The sequence below is a fragment of the Chamaea fasciata genome, unplaced genomic scaffold, assembly GCF_029207755.1.
Source record: "Chamaea fasciata isolate MVZ Bird 193981 ecotype frontalis unplaced genomic scaffold, bChaFas1.0.hap1 SCAF_21, whole genome shotgun sequence".
Lineage (NCBI taxonomy): Eukaryota > Metazoa > Chordata > Aves > Passeriformes > Sylviidae > Chamaea > Chamaea fasciata.
Window position 1 is genome coordinate 7,139,322 of NW_027094106.1, and position 25,875 is coordinate 7,165,196.

Below are 25,875 nucleotides of genomic sequence, written 5' to 3' on the forward strand. Positions count from 1 at the left end.
TGTGCTGCCCAGGGCTGAGCTCCTCCTGCACAAGGAAACCACTGCACGGTTCAAACGAAATTCTCATTATGCTACAAAATGAGATCTACACAGAACTTACAGATGGCAAACAAATAATAAATGCCTTCCCAGATGTTACACTGCACAGCTCCATTCATAAACTGGAAGCAGAAACACCAAATAGTTTGAGCACACGAAAGAGAAAGTGCTACTGCTTTAGCGGCTGTGCCAAAGCGATGTGAGATCATAAATCACTGGATGCATTGTCATGACCCCCTGGACAAGGCCTTCCAGCTCCCAGCCAGGACACAGGTGAATCTGCACCACCCTCCAATTTCAATGAGACACTCTCAGTCCTCAGTGTACAACACTCAAAAAGGAACCTTGCAGTTTTCTTTTGAAACTGCTTCACAATGAAAGGAGAGAAAACCTTCTTAGGAATAAGGCAAGGAGGCACCTGAACAGCTGCTGGCAACGTTTTATCCTAATAAACACTTAATTAAGTTATTGCGAGCCTGAGGATGACTTCCCAAAAGTCGGCTCTCCTTACTCATCGGAGCAGCTCCCTTACAGCAGGCTCTGTCCTGTCCAGCCCAGCCCTTGGTGGGGCACGTGCCAAGTAGCACAACCAGAGAGCTGGCACCATTCCCTGACAGGCTCGGCAGGAGAAGTCCTTCCATCCACATCCTCCCACACAACGTACAGGACTGGTCAGCGTGGCAAAGGCCAAAACCTCCTTGTGCCGTCACCTCCTCGCAGCCATGCCCAAGGCACATGGGCACTGCATGTGGTCACATCCTCCCACCACCCTGTTCACCCTTATCCTCAGATGAAACGGGAGATTGAAAAGTGGTGGCAGGGGAAATGAAGATTTCAAGCTACTTCACATTTGAATGGAAGTCCACTACCTGTATGATTCATAGAAATACAATTTCTCTTAGCGGGTATTTATTAACCAGAGTCCTGCAGAAAAGAGCTCTGAAGCAGCTACAGTGGGATTTCAATGCCAAGCTAGGCTCCAGCTGTAGCTCCCCATGACAAGAGAGTTGTGCAGTCCCTAAAGAGCCCCCCAAATTTTACTCTAACATGAGAAGCCGATGCTGCCTTGCACACCTCAGCTGCCAGCTCAGCTCTATCATCCTCCCTTAATCCAGCGGCTGCAAAACTCAAACCAAACAAAAAGACCAAAATTCCATGGCTGGCAGGAGTGGCACAGCAGGCGTCAACTCTTAGCTCATTCTCGAGGCGTGCAAGGAGGGAGAGAGGGCAGCCGGGGACATGTGAACAAGCTCTGGAGCAGCCAGGACTGCAAGAGCAGCAATTCCCCAACAGCCCGCTGAGCCTGGCATCGGAGAAGCAACAGGAGGGCGGGCGCAGCAGCCTGCTGAGTTTTTCAGCACCTCAAAAGCCACTTCCCTCCCTCTTCCTGCTCCCCTTCCCAAACTGGCTGTTTCCCTTTCTCCACAGGCAGGCCCAGGGCCCAGCATCACACCTGCTTCGGGGGCAGCTCCCACTGCCAGCCTTCAAACCCGTCCCCTGCCCACAAGAAAAGTCCTGGTTAATAAAGCATCAGTCCCACAGCCAGGGGTGCACCAGCAGCTGGGTGCACAGCTGGATTGTGTGCAGCCTGGCAGCCCAGGGCACTTCTCCCTCAAACACCAGACAAAAGCACTGCATTCCTCCAGCATCTCTCCCCAGGGAAGTGTCTCTTTCACCTTCACTGTAGTTTGTTTTCCAATAAACAACATCCCTATGCCCCTTGTTTACTTTTTAAAGCACCTGGTTTAATAACTGCCTACAGTATTAATGAATTAAATAGAGGGAAGCAATGTTTGGCTTCCAGTTTAAACCTTTGCTCTTAGGCATGAAAGGTGCTTGATTCTCTTCACACAGAGGGCAGATCTCACGGCTGCATGAAGCACAATGCCAGGTACTAATAGAGAAAACCAACCAAAACCCTACAGGTCTTGAAAAGGCAAGGATAACTCAGGATTGCCCTGCACTGACATTTGTATTAACAGGGTCAGCTGGCAGCAAACACAGACAAGTGCAGGCTTCTCTGATACCCAAAACAGAAACAAACTCAGCGCCGAGCAAAACAAGGGTCACAAGTTAGCAAAAAGGGGTCAGTCACACTGCCAGCAGAGGTGACACCACCGAGGGCAGGGAGAGAAGAGGGAAGTGGTTTTCCACCAAAGGCCATCTCTCACCACTCAGCACTTTTGCAACTTAAGAAACAGCCCAAGGAGAAAAACAAACCGAGCGTGGGAACCCACTTGGGCTTACAGGTTTGACGCAAACTGCATTTTTAGCAACATCTGCATTTGTGCCTTTTTTTTTTTTTTAAAACGGAACCGTTTGCAGGCACTTCCTCTCCTCCAAGGTGGGGCTCCCTGGAGAGAGAACTCAGCTTCCAAGACACAGATAGGCTTCATCACAGATAGATCTGCAATGCCAAGTCTTACTCATCCACATGAACTTACCTACTGATCCCTTCTCACCAGCACCAGGTCACCTCATCCCTTGCTTTGGGCTCCAACACGGACAATTTCAGAAGCCAAACTAAGACAACAGGAAAAACTCACAGTTTGCCAGCAGACAGTAATAGGTGAGGATGGATGGGTGTAAATCTGAATTCCAAAGGATTAATTTCTTTTCCTTGCTCCAAGCAAGGAGAGAATTTCTGCTGAATTCAGAGAGGCTACAACTTGCCAAAGGGACCCCTGATGACCACGGCTGCGTGTGCAAGTGAAGAACGACCACTTCAGGTACATGAAACAACCACACTCAGACACAGTTTCAGAGACAGGATCAAACCGGCCTCAGGTCATCCCACCAGGCTGTGGGGAGCTTTGATACCCACTCAACACCCGAGTGAGTTATCAGTCTGCAACTCACACCCACTGCTGGAAGCAACCATGACATGCCATTAGACCTACTCTGCCACCAGATCACTTTAACTGAGCTCCAGAAATAACTCTGCAAACTTCAGTCAGAGCTTGGGCAGCCGGGGTATGCTGGAGAGAGCAGTGGCATCCTTTGGAGACTGTACAGAAGACAACAGCTCTGGGCTGAGAAACTTATCCCTGCCAGAAACTCATCCCTGCTGCTGGCTAAGGGAGCACCAACAGCTGCTGTTTGCAGCCCGAGTTTTCAGCCCACGCAGCTGCGACAGGGCTGCACTGTGCCGAGACAACCCCAACCACCTGCAGCATTCCTCTGCCTCCCAATGCCCCGAGCCTCACTCTGCAGGGCTGAGTTTCACAACTTGCATCCACTGTATTCCCTCGCAGGCAGGGCTGGGATTTATTCTTTACAGGCAAAGGAAAGCAGACTGGGTTTTGTTTTAAGCAACATTTTATGGTGTCTGATGGAAGTGAAAGTCCATGTGGGTTTCCTGTTCCCCTCACATACTCCTGGCCTACAGATGAAGCAGCTCAACGAACTCCTAGAGCTCAGGCAATGCAGGCAGAGCATGCACTGCACCGACACCAGCTGCCTCCTCACCACCCAGCCCTGTGCCCAGCCTGCTGCTGGCAGCTCCGGGTTGGGTTTCACTGGGCTGATGCTGAGCGTGTGCTCCTACGGTAACCCTGACACAGCCCTCCCTGTGTCACCTCCCTGCCGAGCCTGTCCCCATCGCTTCTGCCAGCCCTTGGCAGCCTAGGAAGGGAGGAAATGTCCTGGTGCTGAGGCTGGGGAGAGGGAGATGTGCTGAGCTGAGCTGTGGCTGTTGTCACCGCCGAGGAGCAGTGAGGACTGGGGGGACACCCCACTGATGACAGATCATCAGTAATGGTTTATTTCAAGGAATACAAACCTGGGTGCAAGTTGTAGGATCACCATGGTGATGAAGAAGGGAATTAAGCAGGGACGATTTAAGCTATCACAGACTGAAAAGGACCCATTTTCCACGCAGCACAAATAGCAAAAAGCTTTACTGCCCATCTCCCTGGCTATGCAACACTGAGGGAGTCCCAGCAAGGCATGTGTTGGTGGCCCATGTTCAGCCTCCAAGGTGGCTTCAGAGAATCTGCCCAGAGAGAAAGAAAAAGATTCCAAAAAGCAACAGCAAAACAAGTTGGGCAAACAAAGCCCTGATGTCTCTGGAATTTGAGACTGAAGATAGGCACAAAATCGTTCTTCCTGCAGTCCGAGCACGGCAGTTCACAGACCAGGAAGGGGGTGGCTAACACAATTAAGATGCTGATTAAGAAATCCAGGCACTTAGTGTTTACAGAAGAAATTTGACTCTCTGTACTTTTTAAAGCAAAAGACCCAGACCGGAAGTGAGACCATGAAAGGAATTTGTTTTACATGATAGTCCCCAAAGGCTTCCAGGTCTCCAAGTCAAGACATTCCCAGATGAAAGCTCTACATGACATTCTTCTTGTGCCATGTACTGTTTAAACATCCTTGGGCATTTTTAATGCATACCACCAGGTTCACAGAGCAGGACAGCAATACCCAGGAGAACACTCCACAGTGTTTTACCACCACATGCCATGCTCCTAGCAGCTCAGCCTGCCCAAAGCGGGCCAGCTGCTGCGGTACCAACAAAATACTTTCACAAATACGTTCTTAGAAACACTTTGATCAAAATGAGAAAACTTCCTAAGGAGAATCTATCACATCAAGGAACAGAGAAAAATAACCACCAGTTTTTTGATTAGTTAATCCTCAGGAAGAACACCCCTCTGATTGACACGTACTTATCTTTTTTCTCTCCTAATTAACACAGTCCATGTTGATTATCTTTAAACCACACAGTAATCTCCTCTGCCACCAGAGTTTGAAAGCACTGCCTTCATACACAGCACGTTTCTTTTTAAACCTTAAATGACAGCTGACAGACCCTCCAGCAGTTGATTAACAACCTGGTCTCTACCCACTACGATTAAATGCAGGATATTTTATAACAGATTTTTATGCCAATCTCCCTGTATGTCACTGTCACAGACCTGACCATGTTTGGCCTGACTGGCAGCGTCCCGCAAGAAGGACCCGTCTGCTTTAAATACGACTGTAACACAAGTCACAGGAGACACGCTGAGGTCAACATACTGTCCCTCCCCACCACAGCCAAGTCCAGGGTCCCCTATATTTAGACAAAGTATGTCCAGCACTTTACAGATGGAAGGAGATCAGTGACTTGCCTGAACCACGGCCAGCGCTGGCTGTCTCCCCAAGATGGGTGTGACCAGAGCTGACAAGTCCCCGGCACCCGCTCAAGGCAGAGCACCCTGTGCCCCCCAGCACCCTCCCCAGCAGCCACAGCTGCCCCAGGCACAGGCCCACGATGGTCGAGGAAGATGCTGCTCTGTCTTTTTCTGGTCCCAGTGGATGTGGCCAGCACCAAGCATGGCTGTGGTCAGCCAGGGAGCAGAGCTCCTGCTGCCTTGAGAGGCAGAACTGTGCCAGGACTCGGCTCTGCAACCAACCCAACCAGGGCATGGGATGGAGGAATTACGCTGGGGAAGCTGCCTGGCTCTGATCACAGCCTTGTTGGCTGCCCTCAGTAAATACATTAACAGACCCCTGTAAATAGAGCACCAAAACAAGGACCACTCTGTCTCTACACAAAGAAATCAATGCTGAATAATAAGCCTTTTCCTCTTGCTAAGAAGAAGCAGATGCTTGTTTACCAAAAGCATCGAAAATCATCAAGAGACTGTTGGATTTGACTCATAAAAATATAGAAGGAAGTTATTTGTTCAGTATTTTAACTTCTGCAGCACTCAGCATTTTCAATTTTCTCTCATTCTTACTGCATCCTCCCCATGCAATGGTATTGGATCCCTAAATGACAGTTTCCAGCAGGAACAGTAAAATCGGTTTAGGAACGACTGTCCCTTTATATTAGCAAAAAGGACAGTCAGCAGTAGCCAGTGATGTGAGATGGTTTGTGGGCTGTTTCATAAAGAACTGCCACGTGCCAGGCTTCTTTCAATAGGTTTTGATTTGAAACTGGAAGTCACAGGGAGCTTTACCTGTAGCAATGATACAGCCATAATCAGGCCATTGATCTGCTTCCCCTTGCAAATACGCCAGGGACTTTAGGGAACAGGTAAGCTACAATTAAGGGAATACAAACTTAAATGTGGCTGCAACTAACAAACTTGAAATTTTAATCAGCTAGAAGTAAGGAATCATCAAAGACAAAGGATTGGAAACATTTTACAGTTGGGACAGTTTAATAGATTCTGTGCCTTTAATCCAGGGCCACACTTAGAAGAACTGCTCTCTGCACAAAGCAAGGTCAATGCAAACTTCAGATTCAATTTAAAGCTGCAAACCAAAGAAGAAACACAGCTTCACTTTGTGTTCAGCGAGCCAGCACTGAGGGAATGGGGTAACAGCCTGGAGAGACAAGGCTGCTCGTTCCCAGGAGCTCAGAGCACGCACCCCCAGCACACCTACCCTGAGAGCAGCCACAAAAATCACTCCAACATCCTGCTGGTGTAAGTGACAATCAGCCTCCGGAGCCATCAGGAAAAGCTCTCCAAATCAGACCATGAGATGTAATTATGATCCATTTCAAAATGCAAGCTCAGCATCACTTTCCAATCCAACTCTTCCCCCCGCGGATGTTACAAGTTCTTCCTGGAGACAACATCTCTTGTGACTCTGCTTTTTCTTTTGGTGCTCTGAATAGGGATCAGCTTACCAGGAGTCCTTTATTCCCGAAATAATTTCCATTAATCACTCACCATACACCACTTTAAACAGAAGCTGACAGACTGTGGGATGTCTAACACCAGCACAGCATCTCCCAACTTAAACAAAAGCTGAAATGAAGGGCACCCTAAGAGGCAAAAGGAACTGGGAGATTTCTAAACAGGAGACAAGAAAACTTCTTCAAAATGTTCCTAAGAATTGATACGTTTTTATACAGATACTTTAAATACAAGCAGGGAAGCAGTACTGTGAACCATCCACTCTTCATGGTATGTGCTCACAAAAAAAGTAAATTAAAGGAAAAACAGTAAAGTGCTTCATTCTGAAGCATCACCCTGCAGTTTTGCATTTGTGATTTTTCAGCACAGCTGCAAATTAACCAACTCTTTTAGCACCTTCATGCGACTTTCAGGGGGATGTCAATGCTTTACTTCAAAATGCATATAAAGGAGTTTTTAACTCAACATAAAAACCCTGCAAAGTTTTGCTGACTAAGACTCAGACTGGAAACACATTAAATAAAGTTTTATTTTACAGGAGTTTGAACTCAGAAGAATAGAGATTCCAGATGTGTTTATCCCTGCAAAAATCAGGTGCTAAATTTCAGCAGAATTAGCACTTTAAGCAGTTTGGCAGCCAATTTTCTGTGGTTAACTCAGGTCTTCCTATTTCCTAAAAGCACAGAACCCCTTTAAAAACCACACATTAAAGTAGAAAGACCATCAGAATACTAAACACTGCTACGTACCACAGACCCAGAGAAGGCTCTAACAAGAACACAGTGTACTTTAGGGAAAAGGCTCTTAAACAGCTTTTAAAAAGGTTCCAGAATAGATATTTGCTTAATTTCAAGCTAGAGAGCCTCTCAGAACATTTTATGATGTACTTGAAGGAACTAAGGACAAAAGAGTCAGGAAGATTACAGAAGTGTCAAGGTTTTGCTGGGGACTGTGCTGGGAATCTGGGTGATGTCCTGGCCCATCTCCTTACCCTGCTTTCCAAAACACACCAGTCCTGTTCACACACACTGCACACAGCATCACCCACCTCTGGGATGGATATTTGTGTCACCCCCACTTGCCATCAAGGCACGTGGATATTCCTCTTTTGCTTTCTTGCAATTTTCTCATCAAAGCAAACCAACCGGAGGGCCAGAAATGGTGCTGACAAGTTGTTTGTTTTTATTTAGACTAACTGGCTTTCGGTCTTTGGCCACAGAGGAATGCGGCTGTTCCACTTTGCATTTGTTTTTTGATTTCTCCATCTCTTTTACAAAGCAAATAAAGGATAAAAAAACAACAAACCCACCCTAACAATAACAACAACAAAGCCAGTGACAAGCTCTTCACACACCACCATGCAATAAGCCCATAAAAAACCCAAACTAAACAAACAAAAAACCCCAGTAAGACTCCTCCCACAATTTGGGTTCATTTTAATTCAGCATCGAGTTGCAGAAAACAAGCAGAAAATTAACAGAAGGACAAAGGTAAGACTAATGATAGCTTTTTACATCTTTGTGCAAATAGGATTCCCCCTTACATTATAACCTGACCAAGGTAAATTTATCATTTGCTAATCAAAATGACCCTACACCAGTCCCACCTGCCACTTGGAGTGTCACAAAACATCAGCAATACACCCAGAACAGGGCTGCCCGTGCCTGTCTGTCAGCTACAGGTGCCTGAGCCAAGACACAGGTAACAGCCCAGTCCAAAGCACCCAGCTGGGATACTGTATGAAAAGGGCAATAAGAGGCTCAGAGAAGCAAATTCATTCTCTTCACACTGGCAAACTAATCACAGTGAGGGAGGAAATCCAGCACATTATACATGATGACACCACAGTACAGACAATTCGAAGCCCAATTTAACAGGGGTCCCCCTCTACCCTGGGCACCTCCAGACAGCTCTGGACCTTGGGATGAACTTACTCTGATCCATCCTGGTGCCTCCACTAAAGTCACAGTGCAACAGCCAGATGTCACAGATCTGCGCTCTCCCAGGGAAAAGCTGGAAGTTTAACAGTGCAAGCCAGACCCCAACCTGCAGCGTTCCCGAGGAGATCCTGGGCAGCCCCGGCTGGTGGGACAGCATGGAGCTCATTAAGGCATTGTGAGAAGTGTGTGAACAAATGAAGGAGTTTGCTAATAAGTGACAAAGATCATTTGTTTAAAAGAAAGGACTAAATCATTTCTGGTTCAGGAGTCTGGATTTAGCCTACTTGTAACAAAGGTGTTTTGAGAAAAAGCATTCTGCTTAAATGGCTTATTGCAAGTAAACCAGGGAGCCCAAAGAGCTAAACACTATGGTGATGAGGGGCAGATAAATAATGAATAAACAGGAATATGCACTGAACAAGGAACCTGTGGCCTCAACACACCTAGAAGTGCCAAAATTTACCCAGTTGCCAACGCCAAGAAATGCCAATCCTACATCGAGTTCTTCCAGGCTGGATTCCTACGTCACTCCCAGCCTCCAGCAACTCTGGGACTTGTCTCTTAAGTTTACCTTTATAGGCATTTCTTCTCCCCACCCTCCCTCGTCCACAGACTGATGTCCTTGAACCAGAAAGCTGCTATCTGTCACAAAACACTTGGTTAATCCCACACAGCCCAGCATAGGTGGCTGCAGAACAGCTTTTACCAGTCTGCAGTTCCTTCCCAAGCTGCTGGATTCAAGCTCTGGCCAAGCTGCACATGGAAAGCAAAGGGGTGGCTTTGGAATACTTCAGCCAAAGCACAAGTGTTTACTATTAAGGACAAGAGTGAGTTTTGCTCCACGTGTTTGTGAAAATCTGAGTCTTCAACCAGCTGCTATGAAACACCATGGCTGGAAAGTCAAGTTGCAGATTTGCTCTGTACACATTACATACATTACACTGGAGAAAAATATTTGCTGAACTAGTTTTGAGCACATACAGGCCGATAATTTAAATGCTGTTTGTCAGACCAATGCAAGGGAGACAGCAGCTCTTCAGAGGCTACTGCAGAACGGGATACAGAATTTTAAACTTTCTCTGACCCCGCAAACACTAGTCAGAAGCAACTGTCAAGAAAGTTAGCTTGAAGTTGTTTTTAAAACAATGAAGCAATATTTTAACCAGGGGCTCTGAGATAAAGGTGCAAGGACGTAGAATCCCGCAAAAAAACCCCAGCCAGCTATTAACTGGCCCCAAAAGGTTTTTTTCTGCTGATAATCTCACCAGGGTCCTTCTGCTTTGTGGCCTTTAGAAAAATCCCAAGCATTTCCAGAGACAGGAACATCTGCAGATGTTTCAAGACAACACAATCTCAGAGTCAACTGTACCATTTAAATCCTTTTGAAACATTAATTTGGCAGCCCAGCAGCGTGGGCTTCCTAACTAAAACATATTGCTCAAAAAGGGTGGTGGCGTGGGGGGGGGGGGTTGTCCTTGAAACACTGGTTTGTGGCTCAGGTTTGATTTGATGTCTGATAACCATCTCTGTCTCTCTTCCAGCCCTTACCAGGAAGGATCGGTGAGACAAAACCCCACAGCTTCCAGGGGAGTAAAATGAAAAGCCAAACAGGAAAAGTAGTTATGAACAATACAGCCCTGGCTTAGTTAATGATCAACTCTGCACAGACCATACTACTCTTACCCAAATACCACAACCTATTTGAATGGTTTTTAGTAATCTGTGGGTTGTAAGAGGCCTCTTAAGCATCGCATTTGTTTCATCACAAGCAACAAAGGAATAAAAAAAGATGAGAAATCCCCGACAACTCTGCTCTGTCAACAGGAAGCCCATCCACTGTGCAGGGTGAGCTCAGCTGCATGGAGGGGTGGGCAGGAAGGGTAAGGGGTCAGGTTCCCCTGCCTGCACATTCCCATCACATCCCTGATGAGTACAAGGCTGTCTTCTGCAGCCGGACAAACCCAGAGCACACAATGCACACTTGGAGAAAACAACTGCTGCAGTCTGCCCCGATCCCACCAGGCTCTACAAGACATGAAGGGCTGATCAACTGCTTTCTGTATTTCAAGCACTCATAAGACAACTTTAGTTAGAGTTAAGAGTAATAACTGGAATGACTCTGCTGATCTTCCAGGCTTTTCGCAGGAGTTTCCAAGCATCTCCTCTCAGCTCTTAAATATCATTGACTCTCAGCACAATGGTAAAATACTCATAAAGCTACAGTGCTTTACAATGGCGCAGAAGCAATTAAAGATTTCCAATAACATGCTGCTCTGAGGATTGCAGTCTAATTGCTGAACGGTCAAGGGTTTTGGCAGCAATAACATTGTAAGGAGATAAAAAGGTTGTAAGGCTTCCCATACAAGAAATAAATAAATAGGCAGCTCTCCAAAGAATGGCAACAGCAGCCACGCACCTATCCAGGTTCCTGACTTGGCACCTGACACAATTCAAGATTAGGTGGTCATGAAATTTCCCACCATGAAGGCCACGGCTGCATGACAGAGGAAAAGGGGTGGGGGAGGACAAAGGGCCAAGCAGGTTGGGCACAGAGACAGGTGACAGCACAGAGGTGGCAACACAATGAGCCTGAATTACCCAGTGTAGTCATCTACTGTACAGTTTGTAATTACCTGCACAGCCTCAGAACTTTCACTTCCTGAAGTGTTGCTTCTTCACACTCTGCACACATGGGTTGTCACTTAGAAGAAAACTGATTACGGGAGAGAGTAGCAGGCTGCTAAGCTAGGTCTGAAAGGACATTTTGTGACTACCTATCATTGAAAATTCAGTTTAACTTCTTGGGTTTATTTCTTCCCCCTAAGAGCTCTACTATAAACTCACAATGCTGTGAAGAAAGTGTCTACTCCTGCTCCTTCTTTATTCCCCCTCAAAGTTTAAAATACCTATAAAAACTATGAGTTAACATCTCATAATAGAAAATAGACTGGTATGAGGCAAGCACGAGAACCATGGAAAGCAGTGAGTGTATTTGTGCTTTTAGATCCATCTGGCTCCTGAGTGTTGGAGGATGAAGGAGTAAACAGGGCAGGGGTGCTTCAACATGTGCTCAGCTGTGCTCAGGGTGGGCTCCCACTGCTGCCTGGCAGAAAGGAAACCTAGGCAGAGTCAAAAGTATTTAAACACAACAAAAAAATGCTTCAAAATGCCAGAGGGATGTGGGCATCAAAGGGAGGTGGTCAATGCACTCAGGCTCTGAAGGAAGGCTGAGCATCCTCTGTACCTTCCAGCCCCTGGTGAGATTCACACAGGAAGGATGTGGCACAGTGAAAGCAGGAGCTGGGTTTTCTCAAACCTCAAGTGAGAGCCCTGATGGCTGGATCATCCTACTTTGTCACTGAGATAAAGAAGAAAACTGGGTGACAGAGGAATCTGGCATTATCAGAGAAACTTGGAAAAGCCACTTCAGGGACACTGGCAATGATCTGAATAACTAAAACTTGGCCAGAGGCAAAGGAAGCGACTGTAGGCAGGAAGAACTGATCCATGGCAATTCCTCCAGGTTTCTCATTAAAAATTCTTTGATATTTGCAGACTATCTGGAGCTTTGCTTTTTTCTTTCTATCTTTTCTATCAGCTGCCTTAGAGTTTTAATAGACCAAAGTAAATTTTGAACCCTACACACAAATAAACTAGTAAATCAGCAGAATTCCCCCTGGGTTCAGTGAGAATAGCAAGACTTTCTGGAACAAGTTACAACTATAAATTCTGAGCATTTTGACAAACACAAGTCTCCCGGACACTATTTGAATCCTTGTGAACCTGAAATGAATTAGACCCAGACCAGCTGACTACATTACTGACTAAAAGCGTCAACACAAGAGTAATTTCTGCTGATCTCTGAAAGTCAGAGCTGATCAGCTAAATACATCTACTAAAGAATACACTGAAACAGAAGTTTCTGATAATGTTTGGGTCACCACTGCCCTTCCCACTCCACGGAGAACACATTTTTAGCATAGCAAACAACTAAATCTGGATTTTTAGGTCTTGCCCATGATGAAATAAAGACATCCAATATTAATCAGCCTTTGTGAACTTGTAATTAGGAGCACAAACTTTAAATGCTGGCCTTTACTAGGCCAGCCCGAGAGCTGCAGCACCATCCTGATTGAGAACACTAGCAAAATATTAATCCAGCACTCAGCCCTGTGAGAGCACTTCTGCGTGGGCCAAAAGCTCTGCCACTCTCGTGCTTATTAATAATCTTCCCTCACAGGAGGCAAAGGACAGTGTAAGCTCCACTCTGATAACTGTGTTATCTCTCTCCCCAGAAAAGGAAAGGGTGGTCCTTCCAACCAAGTGGCCAAGTGGCCATTTAAACGTGACGGAGGGAGCGGAGACGAGTAGCATTTCCTCTTTCTTTTGATCCCTTTCTGTACAGCCTCCAACCGCGGGTTAAGTGTTTGAGCAGCGGATAAAACAAACACCTTAAAAGCACTTAAATTGTTACCTGGCTACCTACTCTAGCTCGGTAAATCATCTGGAGCTCCAAGGAAATGTTTCAGCCCACAGTACGCTGGGGTTTTCGCCACAATTTCAGAATTATTGCAACTTCCCAAAGCCCAGGGCATATCCAGATCGCATCACTGCTTTGGAAGAACAATTTAGGTACATCTCTGTTAAACCTACATTATCAGCAACCGCAGGAAAAGCCCTGTTGTTTACAGGCAACACTGCCAGCAGAAAAAATTACTAATTACAAACATTTTGGGTTGAGTATGAAAGGCTCAGAGAGATTTAACTGAACCGATTACCAACTGCAGCAGTGATTGCTAGTGCTCACAAAAGAAGGCACAGAGTCCAGGGACTCATTTCCATATGAAGCATAAGCAGAGATATCTACCAAAGACTTCATAAGCGCACAAGGCAGCTGCAGTTCTAGCAGGAGCTTCTTGCGACAAGAACACAGTTCCAGGTGGGACCCAGCACTTTATCCCACTATCTGGAAGCCTTTCATGATGTTTCTAAGAGATAAAACAGTCTGTTGGCTTCTTTAAAGAAGTATAAAGCATGGCTAGACCACAGCGACTATCTCTATGAACGCCTTATCTACCACCCCATAGCTGCCACTTCCCTCCTTAATCCTTCCAGCCAAACCCCACGACTCAGGCAGTGGCTGTTAATTGTTTATAAATTAAATGATTACTCGTATCTGCATATCAAAGGGGGGGTGTGCAGCTGGAGAGACTGATTTTCCATGCGGCTTAGTCCGGGACACGGAGACACTCTGCACTTCAGCGCTGCCCAAGACTGACAGTAGTGAACAACTGGCAGCAGCTCCACGTCTCTGCCTTGTGACCCGTAGGTGCTGAGTGTAATGTCTCAGACCTGCTCCCGTGGCTCCGACCCGGGACACGCCAGCCCCGCAGCCCCTCTCTGCCAGTCTGCGATAAGCCAAGAGATCAGATAAAGGGGCAAATCTCTGCTTTAAGCCCAAAAGACGGCCCAAGTATGCGGGCCGGGGATCGGTACCCCGCTGTCAGCGCCCAGCCTGGCCCGCGGGGACCCGCACCGGCATCGCACGGGGAACCGGCGGGAGGAAGCGCAGCCCTGAGCGGCTCGGGCAGCTCCCGTGTAACACTGAGAGAAGCGCTCGGATTGGACTCGGAGTACTTGTAGTAAAAAAAAAAAAAAAAATCAGGAAAGTGAGCGGTGAGGGAGCAGCAGCCGCCGGGCGCTGCCGGCGCTTATCAGCACTTCCACACCGCGGTGCCGGGCAAGGGAAAGTTTGCCCGGAGGCAACCGGCGGCGGAGAGAACTACGGGGAACGGAGCAGGCGAGGAGAGAAGGGACAGAGGGGAGAGCAGAGTGAGCGCAGCGCACGCCCGGGTAGAGGGAGCCGCCGGGAGCCGGGGCAGGCGGAGCGGCATCGGGAAGGGGAGTCTCGACGGTGTGTACCGGTACTCACAGCTGGGCGATGGCGCCCTGGGAGATGACGGCGTTGTCGGAGAAGTAGGGGATCATCGCTCCCCACCGCGGCGGCCGCCCTGCCCCGCGGCATCGGCACCGCCGCTCTGCCCCGCGCCCGCCGCGCCGCCCCCGCCGCGCAGGCGCGGCCTGAGGGCGGGGCCCGGGCAGGCTCCACCCCTGCCCCGCCCTCCTGCCCCGCCCACGCCCGCACGTGGCGGCGCGGGGCTGCGGGAATGGGATGGGACACGCGGGACCGGGACAGGCGGGACGGGGACAGGCAGGACCGGGACGGGCGGACGGTCCGCCTCGCTCACGGGCCGGGGTTCAGCTGCCGGTCCCGCCTGCGGGCAGCAGCGAGGGACGGTGCACAGTACCGCCCAGTTTTTCCGTTTCCGTTCCCTTTTCATTTCCCCTTTTTCCCTCCTCAGATCTAGGCCAGCGAGGCTGCACGCCCTGAAACCGGGTTTGATGCAGCACATCAAACGATGTTTTGCAAAAGGCAGGCAGCGACAACTCGGGTGCTTAGGAAACGACCTTAATTTCTCTCCTGCAGGAGACCGGGGGAAGAGTTCTTGGCAGTAACTTTCATATGCAGAGACGCGACAACTTGCTTTCTGCCAAAGGAGAAGAGAAGCAGCTGCCTTTCAGTGCTGTTTAATCTTTAGCTCCATCGCCCCTCGAGAAAAGGAAGAAAGGAAGTTATTTAGAACAAAAGTCTTGTCGTTTGGCTGCTGGGAATTCAGATGTTACAGTGCGAGGGAAACTTAATACGGTTTTCCACTGGGGAGAGCCGGGGTCGGCTCGATCCCACCCTGCACTGCCCATCCCAGACCGGCGTTCTCCAGCCCTTACATCCAGCAAGCAGCGCGGACCAACAGCCGAGGAGCCTTGGATTGGAAGCAAGCTCAGTTTTGTGTTTCCCATAGGAATGCATGACATCCTAGCACAGAGGAACACGATATACCAGCCTTAAGTCATCTGCTGTGGGTGGCACATGCCCAGGAAGGAGGCACAAGTGAGCTGGCAGGGGAAGATGTGAGTTTAAACACAACTACTTGTTAATGACATCTACTCAAGAGCAAAAAATACCAAGGCATCAACTGCAGAGCTGCCCCTGTGACCTGGCAGAAGAGCTGGAAGCCAAAAGCTTCATCAGTTTTAGTTTCAGTTATTAACTTAAAGTTTCAGAGAATCAGAGAGAGGTTGAAAAAAACAACACAGCGTGATGGCAGCTGCTTCAAATCTCGATAGCAGACTTGACAGGAGCAAGAAGGCATTTGTCTGAAAGGTCTTGACCGTCTCCACTTTAGGGATGGGCAGGGAAAAGGGCAAAGCAGTGGAATTTGTGATTCTGCAAGTTTTGCTAGGGTAGTGTTTGGTTGCAATAATTTAAGCAATGTCATCCTATATAGCCAAGAGCACAGCTCCAGTAATGGTGCCTCACAGCTGTAAAGGAAATGCAGTGCCAGCTTGCTGCAATGCCAAAAAAAAATCATTTTGTGAGGCAGAAATTAAGTCAGTTGCAAGAAGCAATGGAAAAATGGGGACATTAAGAAATGGAGGGTAACTCAATCCTTTCAGAGGTCAAGAGAATGGCAAGAACCTCATATTCAGTAGTAACACATACCACACATTCACAGACTGAAAAACAAGCCCAGAACTTCTGTTCTTTTCTAATTAATAACTTAAGGGCTTTATTCAAGCCTTGTAGAAGACTAAATGTACTTAGATACTGTCCAGACACGTCAGATTTCTTACATGTAACCACCATTACAAGGCAAGCACTTAAAACCTGCTGAAAACAAGTGCAGTGATTAACTACAAGCAGCGACTCATAACATATGGATAATAGATTTGTAAATGAATTAGTCCTGGATTAATACAATCATGCACTGCATCTCCATATGCCAGGGAACCAAGTGATGACAGGAATATCCCATTTGTTTTCTTTTCGAACCTTTAGAGAACAGAAATGGGAAATCCTCAAGTAAGTTTGTATCTTGAAATCTGCACTAAAAAAAGCTATTTGAACTTGGGTTTGTTGCCATAAAGATTGAAACCCCAGCCTGAGAGTGGCACTGCTTTCAGGTACGCGTTAGTGAAATTAGCATTTCAGTTCCCACTGTCCATTTGCGGAGACTCAGAGAATCATTAAGGTTGGAAAAAACCTCCAAGATCAAGTCAAATCTTTGACTCATCACCACGTTGCCAACCAGACAACAGCACTAAGTGCTGTGTTACTTTTATATTTTGCTTTTAACATCAGACTTAGGGAACAACTCTATTCTATTTCTTTGTCAAAGTTGCTCCTATATTTAGAAATGAGTAAAAGTTTAGACCCAGTAAATCGATGTCTCAGCATGCAGGAGCAAGGAGCAGGCAGAAAGAAAGGGATGCATGAGATGGAGTTCAGGCAGCAAGTCACTAGACAGCCAAGAAACTGCTCCTGGCTGGAAGCAGGTGCACTCTGCTGGGACAAATACACGAAGAATTTAAAGTGCACAAAATTGCAGTGATGACAGGTAGCAGCCTAAATCACCGCTGTGCCGCAACAGAGCATGTGAGCAGAGCCATTAATCACTGCATGACAAGATGTAAATACGCCTGTCTGGGGTCTCAAGTGCTGCCCAGCCCAGTGCACAAAACGATACTTGGCTGCAGGGAAGAGGGCACTGCTTGCCTGAGTTCTCATCATTTCACATTGCCCAGGTGGCCACAGGATCAGCGGGGCCCGGGGGAGCAGGCAGCAAACCCTGCAAGGCACCGTGACACCACAAGCCTGTGGGACAGCAGGATCCCGTTTAACCTTTGAACACCACACAAACTAATAAACTGGAGTTATATACATAACCATAAAAACATCCATCCCCAAATCTTTGCTACACTAAGGCAGCAGCTAGAACCAGTTATGGAAGCACAATGGGGAAAAAACAGAGTGTGAGGAATGTCTGAGCAGGCACTTCAGGAGGGGGGAGCAGAGGGAATGCTACCAGAGCTGCCTCTGGAGAGGAGTTTCAGGGGCTGGAAGGAGAACATGCATGCACAAATCTCTCATATTGACTTGTAGCGTTCGGACTGGCAGACAAGGCTGACAACATATTGTTTATTCATGCAGTCATCATTTTCACCGGTGTCTGCATTGCAAAACTACACAATCACAGCAGCTTGCACAGTACCTTCAGCTGTTTCACTTTCCTGGTGCATGTTAGCAGTTTTTGATCTTGCAGTGATGTAACAGAATAATTCTTTGTCCTACACAGGACTAGCACTTGCTAATAGGGTTCTCCCTGTCCAGCCCAGGCCTCGGTGCACAGGTCACCATGCAGTTCTCCATTCAGGCTTGGAACTGGCATGCCCAGGTTTGACACTTGCAGGAGGCATGCTCAGAGCTGGACACCCAGTCCTGTCAGTGCACATAGTCCACATGCAAACAGGGCATTCATCAAGCTTCTGTTTCCATCCAAGATCAACAGCTTCAGGCTGAATTGCTGCTTCTCGTCAGACCACACAAAGGTGTAGGTGTCACCGTGTTCCACCCACTCCTATCCCACAGGGGCTTCCTGAGGGTCTGCTCACGTGTTAACATAATTAAATCTGGGGCATGATTGTCTTATTAGACATCTTCAATTTTTAGTCTACACTAAGGGGGACCTGATGACCTCTTTTCATTTGAGATGAGATCACCTCATCTCAACCTAATGAACACAGTATACTGTCATAGTCTTTCTAACTCCAGTGAGTATGAAGGGTTGGGTATTATTAAGTCTGTTTAGACTGAAGTCCAGGTACTCTGCCAAAGCAAGGAATGTTCTGTTCCTACAAATATGGAAAGTACTACAGCTGTAACATTGGTCATGTTCAAGGTAAAGGGGACAGTGGGAGGCTGTCACACATAGGAATTCTGTCCTCAATCATTATTATCAGTATCACAGATAAGGCAATGCAGAACCCAGACGCATGTGTTCAGGGGATTATAAAAAAACTCGTGAAGCTTCTGTGTTAGACAAACAAACCTCCCCCTCATCCCCAGCACATCCTCTCCCTGCCGAGCGATGTGCCACGGCCGTGCCTGCTCAGCCACCTTTACTGCACATGTGGAAAGTTTGTTCTTTACTGTTCAACAGCTGTTTCCGGTGATATTTATGAAAAGCCACCGAATTTTGAAAACAACACGTCCCTGCCCACAGCCAAGCACGGGAGTCTTGCACAGGCACCGCCGGGGAGCAGAGGTAGCAAGTTCATTTCCTTGTGCAGAGGTGGGGCCAAGTCCTTTGTTTTTTCTCACCGGCAGCTACACTAAGTCTTTGTCCACAAAGGCAGCTGTCTCTGCATCAGCTCTGATGGGAAAAGGGTCCTAAGGGCTGGCCTTGAAAAATCTGCTGCCACACTGAGCTCTTGGAGGGTCTGATGACCCTGCATTTTTGGTGGGAAGTCTATTAAGCCACTCTTTTGCTGTGAGGACATGTAGCTTTAAGTACAGAGTCGACAGATGAGTCTGAGTGGATTAAGCGTCCAAATAGATGATTTATTTGGGAAGAGCCTTAAATTAGTGCAGCAAACCTGTAAAGAGGTAGAGACCGACTGGCTGAGAGCAGCACCTCCTGCACTCATCTCCTACGGCTGCCTCCGCACCTCGGAGGAGAAGTAGATCTGTCAGAAGCCTTCTGGATGGTTTTAGCATGGGAGATGAAGCCTTCTGCGTTCTGCAGTCCAATTTATCAGGAAAACATGAAGCGATTTCAGTAGCAGCGATCATAAACAAGCCAATGCACGCAGGGCAGAACGAGATAGAGTACAGCACAGACACAAAGCTTTCCCAGTGATTAACAGACATACCACCCACCAAGGCAGGGCTTACATACACCAGCTGGATTACACACAGCCAGGGGAACTTAACCGAGTAATTATAAAGGAGCCCATATCTAGTTAAAACAACAACAACAAAAAAATTAAAAAGGAAAAAAAAAAAACAAGGGGGGAGGCAGGAACAGGGAAAGCACGCAAAACTGTACTTTAATCCTGAAGAACCAGTCAGAACAGGAAGCCACATTCTAAATTTGGTTATTTAAGCTGTCAAAGAGTATTTCTGTTTCCAGTTCTTGAGCAAAGAAATCAGACAAGTACAGGAGTAGGGAGATAAGCATCACTGAAAGAACAAACCCCTGCTTTTAAAGCCCTTTGGTCAGCTGCCCATCATGATCGATGATTAGGCTGCCTAGCTGAGAATTCAACACCTATTTTGCAATATTATCAGTTCATTAAACCCTTCCCTCATCAGCCCCACATCCAATCACTGTACAGTTTACTTATCATTAAATCTTACAGGGTCTGACACGGAGAGGACAATGCTCAATTACACCTTTTTTACAGAGCTGGAAGCAAAGATGACTGAAGGGACCCGAGCAAGAAAAGGGACACAAGCAGCAATATCTGCTCTCAACAAGCAACACCAGTGTAGGTAATGTATTATTTCAGTGACCTGTAGAAAAGAAAGATCTAAATCCTCCCAACTGTCCAACATCCACTCACTCAATTTTATAAAGAAATGTTTTTGATGCAAAGACATCAACTAGCTGAACAGCAACGAGTCCAGAAACCCTGGCTCAGATTGCCAAAATACATTTAAGTGTCTGAAATCCACGAAATGCTGAAAACTCTGGAGATTCACGTTTAACTTTGAAATCATGTGAACGTGTCTCACCAGGAAAGGGAATTTCAGAGTTTCCCTTTCTATTCCTTTAGCTTAGAGCACCTGGTTCATGCTCAGCAGGAGACAGAAGCACGTATGGAATCCTTAAGGCACCTCCTGGTCAGCCCCTTCTCTGTGACCCTCTGAAAGAGCACAAGTGCATGGGAGCAGCTGTTCTGGACTCCAGACCCTTTTGGTAGCTGAAGGATCTGATCCACCTTCATTCCTTTCACTTCCCAGCTCATCCTTGCCCTGTTCCTCATTCTCCTCTCTTCACACGCTTAGAATGACAAATTCAAAACCACTTTTCATAAGCATTCAGATTTTGAGCGAGCTCCCTGTGTTCACCTGGTAATTTGGCGACGCAATGATATTACTCTGCTTGATCCCTCAGCCTGAAGATCACACCTGAAATCATCTCACACATTATTGTGATCCACAGGTATGTCATCGGACTGGACTGAACACGTTGCAACCACACAGACCTTGCAGTGAACCAGCCCTGCAGATACCTGTTACTAATCTAATAAACCCAAATTTTACTGCAAGTTCAATACTTTTGCTCTCAGTGTGGGGATAAAAGAGCTGGTATTCAAAAATGAAGGCCACTGTATTGAATCGTGGCCCACAGAACTTTTTCTGGTGGTCAGCAGAGCTGGCAGATGACCAGAACTGTTCTTTATCTCAGCATTACACTCTCCCCAAGCAGCTGTAGTAAATGCCAGAGAGAGACTGAGCTGTCACTGAAAGGAAAGACAGAAAGATGAATTCAGGAAACACATTCTAAAGATAAGGTTCATACTACAAGAGCTTAGTAATCTCCAGCACGGATAAACACACGTTTTCCTGTACAGCACACACACAGCCCCTTCTTACTCAAGATCTGGAGTTAACAAACTGTCTTGCACACCCATTAAAGACTCAACTACTGTTCAAGTACTAACAGAGTAAATGTTTGGCAGCGGCAGCAGCAAGCAAAGGCAGCACAAGGAAGGTTTAGTTGCCAGAACTCTTGCACATGGCTTTTGGAAATGTCTCCTGTAACACCAGATAGGTTTTAAGGATAACCAGGAGCGCCAGGAGGCTGCCACAGGGGCACCAAATGGTGATGATACACATCTCCAAAAATCACAGGATGCTGCAGATCCACATCTCAGTGTGGAGTGTGAATGAGCCTTTGGAAGTGCACTCAATTCAGTACCACACAATCACCCCCCCATTTCTCGCAGGGACTAACACACATTTTACAATGGGTCTCAGTTTAGAAATCAAACAGGTTGGCTTACAGTTTATTGAGCTGCTGCCCTGTAGAAGGAAGCACATGCATCTATTACACTTAGTCTTTGAAAAACAACTTTTATACCTCTATAAACCATCAGCTCCTGCATCAGACTGTGGTCTTCTGCTACTAAAACAAAGGTATTTACTCACAGCTTGAGACCTTGAGGCAACTTGGCACATCCAACTGTTATCATGGCAATAATCTGATTTGCTTTCCTTCCCAGTTCACTCCTGGAAGGAACTATTTTGACTACAAAAAACAAACCAGAAGGTAACCATACTTGTGCTGCAAAAGGTGTGGGTTTTTTTTTTTCTTTTGAAGTTATAATTTAACACCACACTCTTGCCTCCACTTGAAGAGGGGAGGACAAGCACTTTCTGAGAACATTTTCAGGTAACGAGCCCCAGATTTCAAGCAGGATGCAATCACTTTCTGTGGCATCTGAAGGGAATGACAGGCTCCTCAGCTTTACCTGAACAAATGGACTGTAGTCTGAACCACTCTCAGACCATAAAAGTTCAAAGAATCCCTCTGAAGTCCCTGGCAGCCTTGCTAGGCAATACAGTTCACCCAATTTTATATGCAGCAGTTCCTGAGCAGCCCCAAATGCTGCATCTCAGCAACCAGAGCAGTTTCAAGGCACACAGAAGTGGTAAAATCATGATGGTGTGGAAATAGAGGCAGTATTTGAAACATAAAACCCAAAAAGCAAGTGGCAGATCCTGACGGCAAATGCAATGCAGCTGCAGTGCTGCTGCTGCCCCGGGCCCGGGGATGTCATTTGTCAGCAAAACAAAGATGCTGAATCCTTGCAACCTTGGCACCGAGCACACAAAACCTGAATGTCAATACCTCAGCGGGTGTAAACACAACTCACAGCTCAATACATGGGCGTTTTAGGTAAATTTTAACAACCTCGGGATGCTGCAAAGAGCTTGTTAACATAGATGCTCCATTAAGAGTGTATTCAGTGTGGCAGCAGCATGTCTGGGGACAGGAGAGATGTGCAGGCCAGTTTAGCTCCACAGCCTCCAGACAGCCTAATAAAAATGTCAGACCATAGCTATGAAGGTAATAAATGTAATAAATAGATTGTTCAGGACATCTGCTTATGCAGCACTGTCTTGGTTCCATTAAGCCAAGAGTGACAGGGACTGGCTCACTCAGGAACTCCAGAGCAAGGACCTTGATCTGTGTCAGGGCTTTGGGGATCTCACCCATAAACTGCATGAATGGTCACTGCTACAGCTGGACACAGAGACCCTCCCTGGGCTTCCCCCAGAGCAGGGCTTGGGTATGAGAAAAAATATTGCAGAAGCAAAGCTGGTTTCACCTATTTGTTGAGCTTCAGATATTGGCAGCGTTAACTTGCTGGGGTTTTTAATAATGGATAGAAATATTTATAGAATCAGATCTGTGTTCACCCAAGTACTTCCCCCCGTATGAAAACAAACCGTTCTTCTTTGCATCAACACAAAAGAGTTTGACAGGAAATGCCATTTCAAGCACCTTCCAAGGATGACTGCAGAGTACACAGGAACTCTCTTTCTGCACTCTGATAGCTCTTTCCATCTTTTGGACAAAGGTTTTAAGCAGATTCTGCTAATTCCTAAAGCAGAAAGCTCCTCAGTCCATGATGGTGCTGGCGAGTGCAGGCTTGTCAGGTCATTTGAATGCTCTGTAGAGCAGGTTTATGTTTAAACAACATTTTCACACAGTTCTCCCTTCTCTCTGAGACCCAGTCCAGGCAATCACAGGCGTCTCTGGTGTTAGATCTTAAAAAGCACAAGCCAGCAAACAGACAGACAATTTCATTTAAGTATGGTGATCTTGATGTAATCACCTACAAGTTTAAGCTTTTGTTTATAGCTTATTTCTCTGCCTCACTGGAGGATATTTTAGTCTGCTGCTCTCCATAGTCTCTGCTCAACACACACTGTCCCTCCTGCTGTCCTGCTGACAGGCTTTCCTGCATATTCCCCCTCACCTCAATATATATCCCATACCTCATCAGTAAGGAAAGATAAACAGCAGAAACCCAACACAAGAAGCTATCTATATTGCGCTAACCACAGGATTAGCAGTGCTGTTGAGCTGGATCTGAGTGTAACATTTCTTCTGAGACAGCAATCCCCAGGCTCTGCAGAGACATGGGGACACAGGAGTGGAAATGAAGGCTCTACCCGATAATTGTCAAGACTGACCACTGCAAAAATCTTCTGACACCAAACAAGTCCACGTGCTTATGCTTAGGTCTTCACTAACTCCCTTGCAAGCATTAACACCTTTGTGCACTGAGATCCTATTTAATAACCTCTGAAAAGTTACTTTATTTATGCAAACACACATTTAGTCCTACCACAGCAGTACTCCTGGCTTCAGTGTCCAGTTAACAGGATGAGTTTGGACATGCCTGATGCCTGACACGCTGAGGTACCATGTGAACACATTTTCCATGACCGCAGGAGACAAAAGGTCTCCTCATCAGAAGAATTTTACGAACAGCAAAAAACATCCCACCCCAAACACTGACCACTGACTGGAGCTGCAGCGAGGTCATCTGAATGAAGCCTCAGGAGAACTGGGCCCTGCCCAGGCAGGCAGTGAGGAATGTCAGGCTACTGTAGAGCACTACCTGGGTGACACTGCAGCTGGAAACACACCTTTCATGTTAAGCCAAACTCGATCTGTAGCCTTTTTACTGCTGGGTTTTTAATAGCTGCCACTTGCTATGTTCTCGTGAAAACTGGGGATTAGATATACTCAGTAACTGTTTATGGACATCTGCTGCTCCTCCACAGCAGGACTCCAGGTTCACTACTTACCCCATTTGACTCTATTATTTTTATCCTACTGTAATCAAACACATTTAACACCCAGCCCCTTGTTTTCCCCCAGAAGGAGTTTGGTTTTAGTTAGCTCTGTGACCCCAGTAACAGGAGTCACGGAGCTCAGATCACCACATCAACAGCAGGCTGTCATTTCCTACCCCAGAAGTTATTTCAAATATATTTAAAAAAGCTCGTTTCAGACCTAACCTACAATGGTTGCTAAGTGCCCACAACAATTAAATACCTCCCATCCCTTCCAATACATTATGTATACTGAGATCAAGTCATGAGTTGATCTTGTGACTGCTGGAAGGCCAAGAGTGAAATGAAAAATTGAAGTTTAGCTGAGTTCAGTTTGAGCCTTCGGGAATTGTGCTTTCCAGCTTTCACTCCTGAAAGCTGTAAAATGAAGAAATAGCAATTCTTAAATCATCATTTAGGGCTAGAAGACTGAAGTAAACAAGTCAGTCACCTTCCCTGAGCCACAGAATCACAGAGGCTACAGTGAAATCATGGGAATGCGCAACAAGGACAGCTTTTCCTTTTGCAGATTCATCCAAGCTGGCCCCAAAACACAAAGCCCAGATCTCATTCAGGTATTTTAAATACTAGATATTACGGCTTCTGTTGCTACCTACTCACACAAACATCATTAAGCAAAGAACCGTAACAGTCAGAGAGCTCATAAAGGGAGAACCATTTCACCTTCACTTCCCCTTTACTCCCTCTGGAGGGAATCTGAAGCCTTTCACAAAATCTGACTGCAACATTTTAAGCCAAAAAGTGTTCATGCCATTGGAGAAGTCACCTGATATATACATTTTTTGTTTTTATCAGGTTCAACTGAAATAATTCTTTTGATGGCTTAGAGTAAAGGAGACAAAGCTTACAAGAACCCAGGAAGTCTTGCCCTGCAGACTGTACCTACATTATAAAAATCACCATTACTTGTCACCATTCAATCAGCTGAGTTTCAATGTTTACATTTTAGCAAGTAACATTTAAGAAAAAATGTACTTCCTGAAGCAACTGAAATCAGCATTTACAAGAGGCGAACACCTCCCTGCAAAACAATCCTAATTAAACAAAAAAAATCCCTGCAAATTCTCAGTGTCTCCTAATTTTGGAGGATAAATTTGATGACCTGCATCAGCAGCAAATATCCACAAATCCACTGAACGTGCTGTTTAAGCAGGAGGTGCCTGTATGGATCAGGATCCCTCTTGATGGCAACAGGGACTTTTTAACCAGAGAACAGGAGTTTATTAGTCTGGTTATGCCTCTCAGAATACTCTGATGGTGGACTAAATCCTGAGAAGCAACACAGGACACTGGAGGGAGCTACAGAAACAGCAGTTTGGAGAATATATTCACTGACATCTTTGCCCACTGTTCCCCATGTTTTTTTTTTAGTGTGCAATCTGACTTTTCCCATTTCCTGCTGCAGGAAACCCTTTACTAGAACCCATTTTTCAGTAAGGCTCATTTAAGACAGTTGTGCAACATCAGCAACAGGCAGAAG

At 46.5% G+C, this 25,875-nt stretch overlaps 1 protein-coding gene across 2 annotated transcripts in view; it reads right to left on the reverse strand.

Annotated features, from left to right (window-relative positions):
• The window catches only part of SSH2 (slingshot protein phosphatase 2), a 90,872-nt gene that overhangs the window by 36,419 nt on the left and 28,578 nt on the right, over positions 1–25,875 (reverse strand). The window contains exon 1 of one of the 2 annotated variants that reach the window (XM_066201689.1): positions 14,550–14,621. The exons of the other annotated variant lie outside the window; for it this stretch is intronic. Coding sequence (XP_066057786.1) covers positions 14,550–14,605 — 56 coding nt within the window. The 5' untranslated portion in view covers positions 14,606–14,621. Of the gene's footprint in view, positions 1–14,549; positions 14,622–25,875 lie in introns of those variants that run through there. 2 annotated transcript variants of the gene reach the window in all.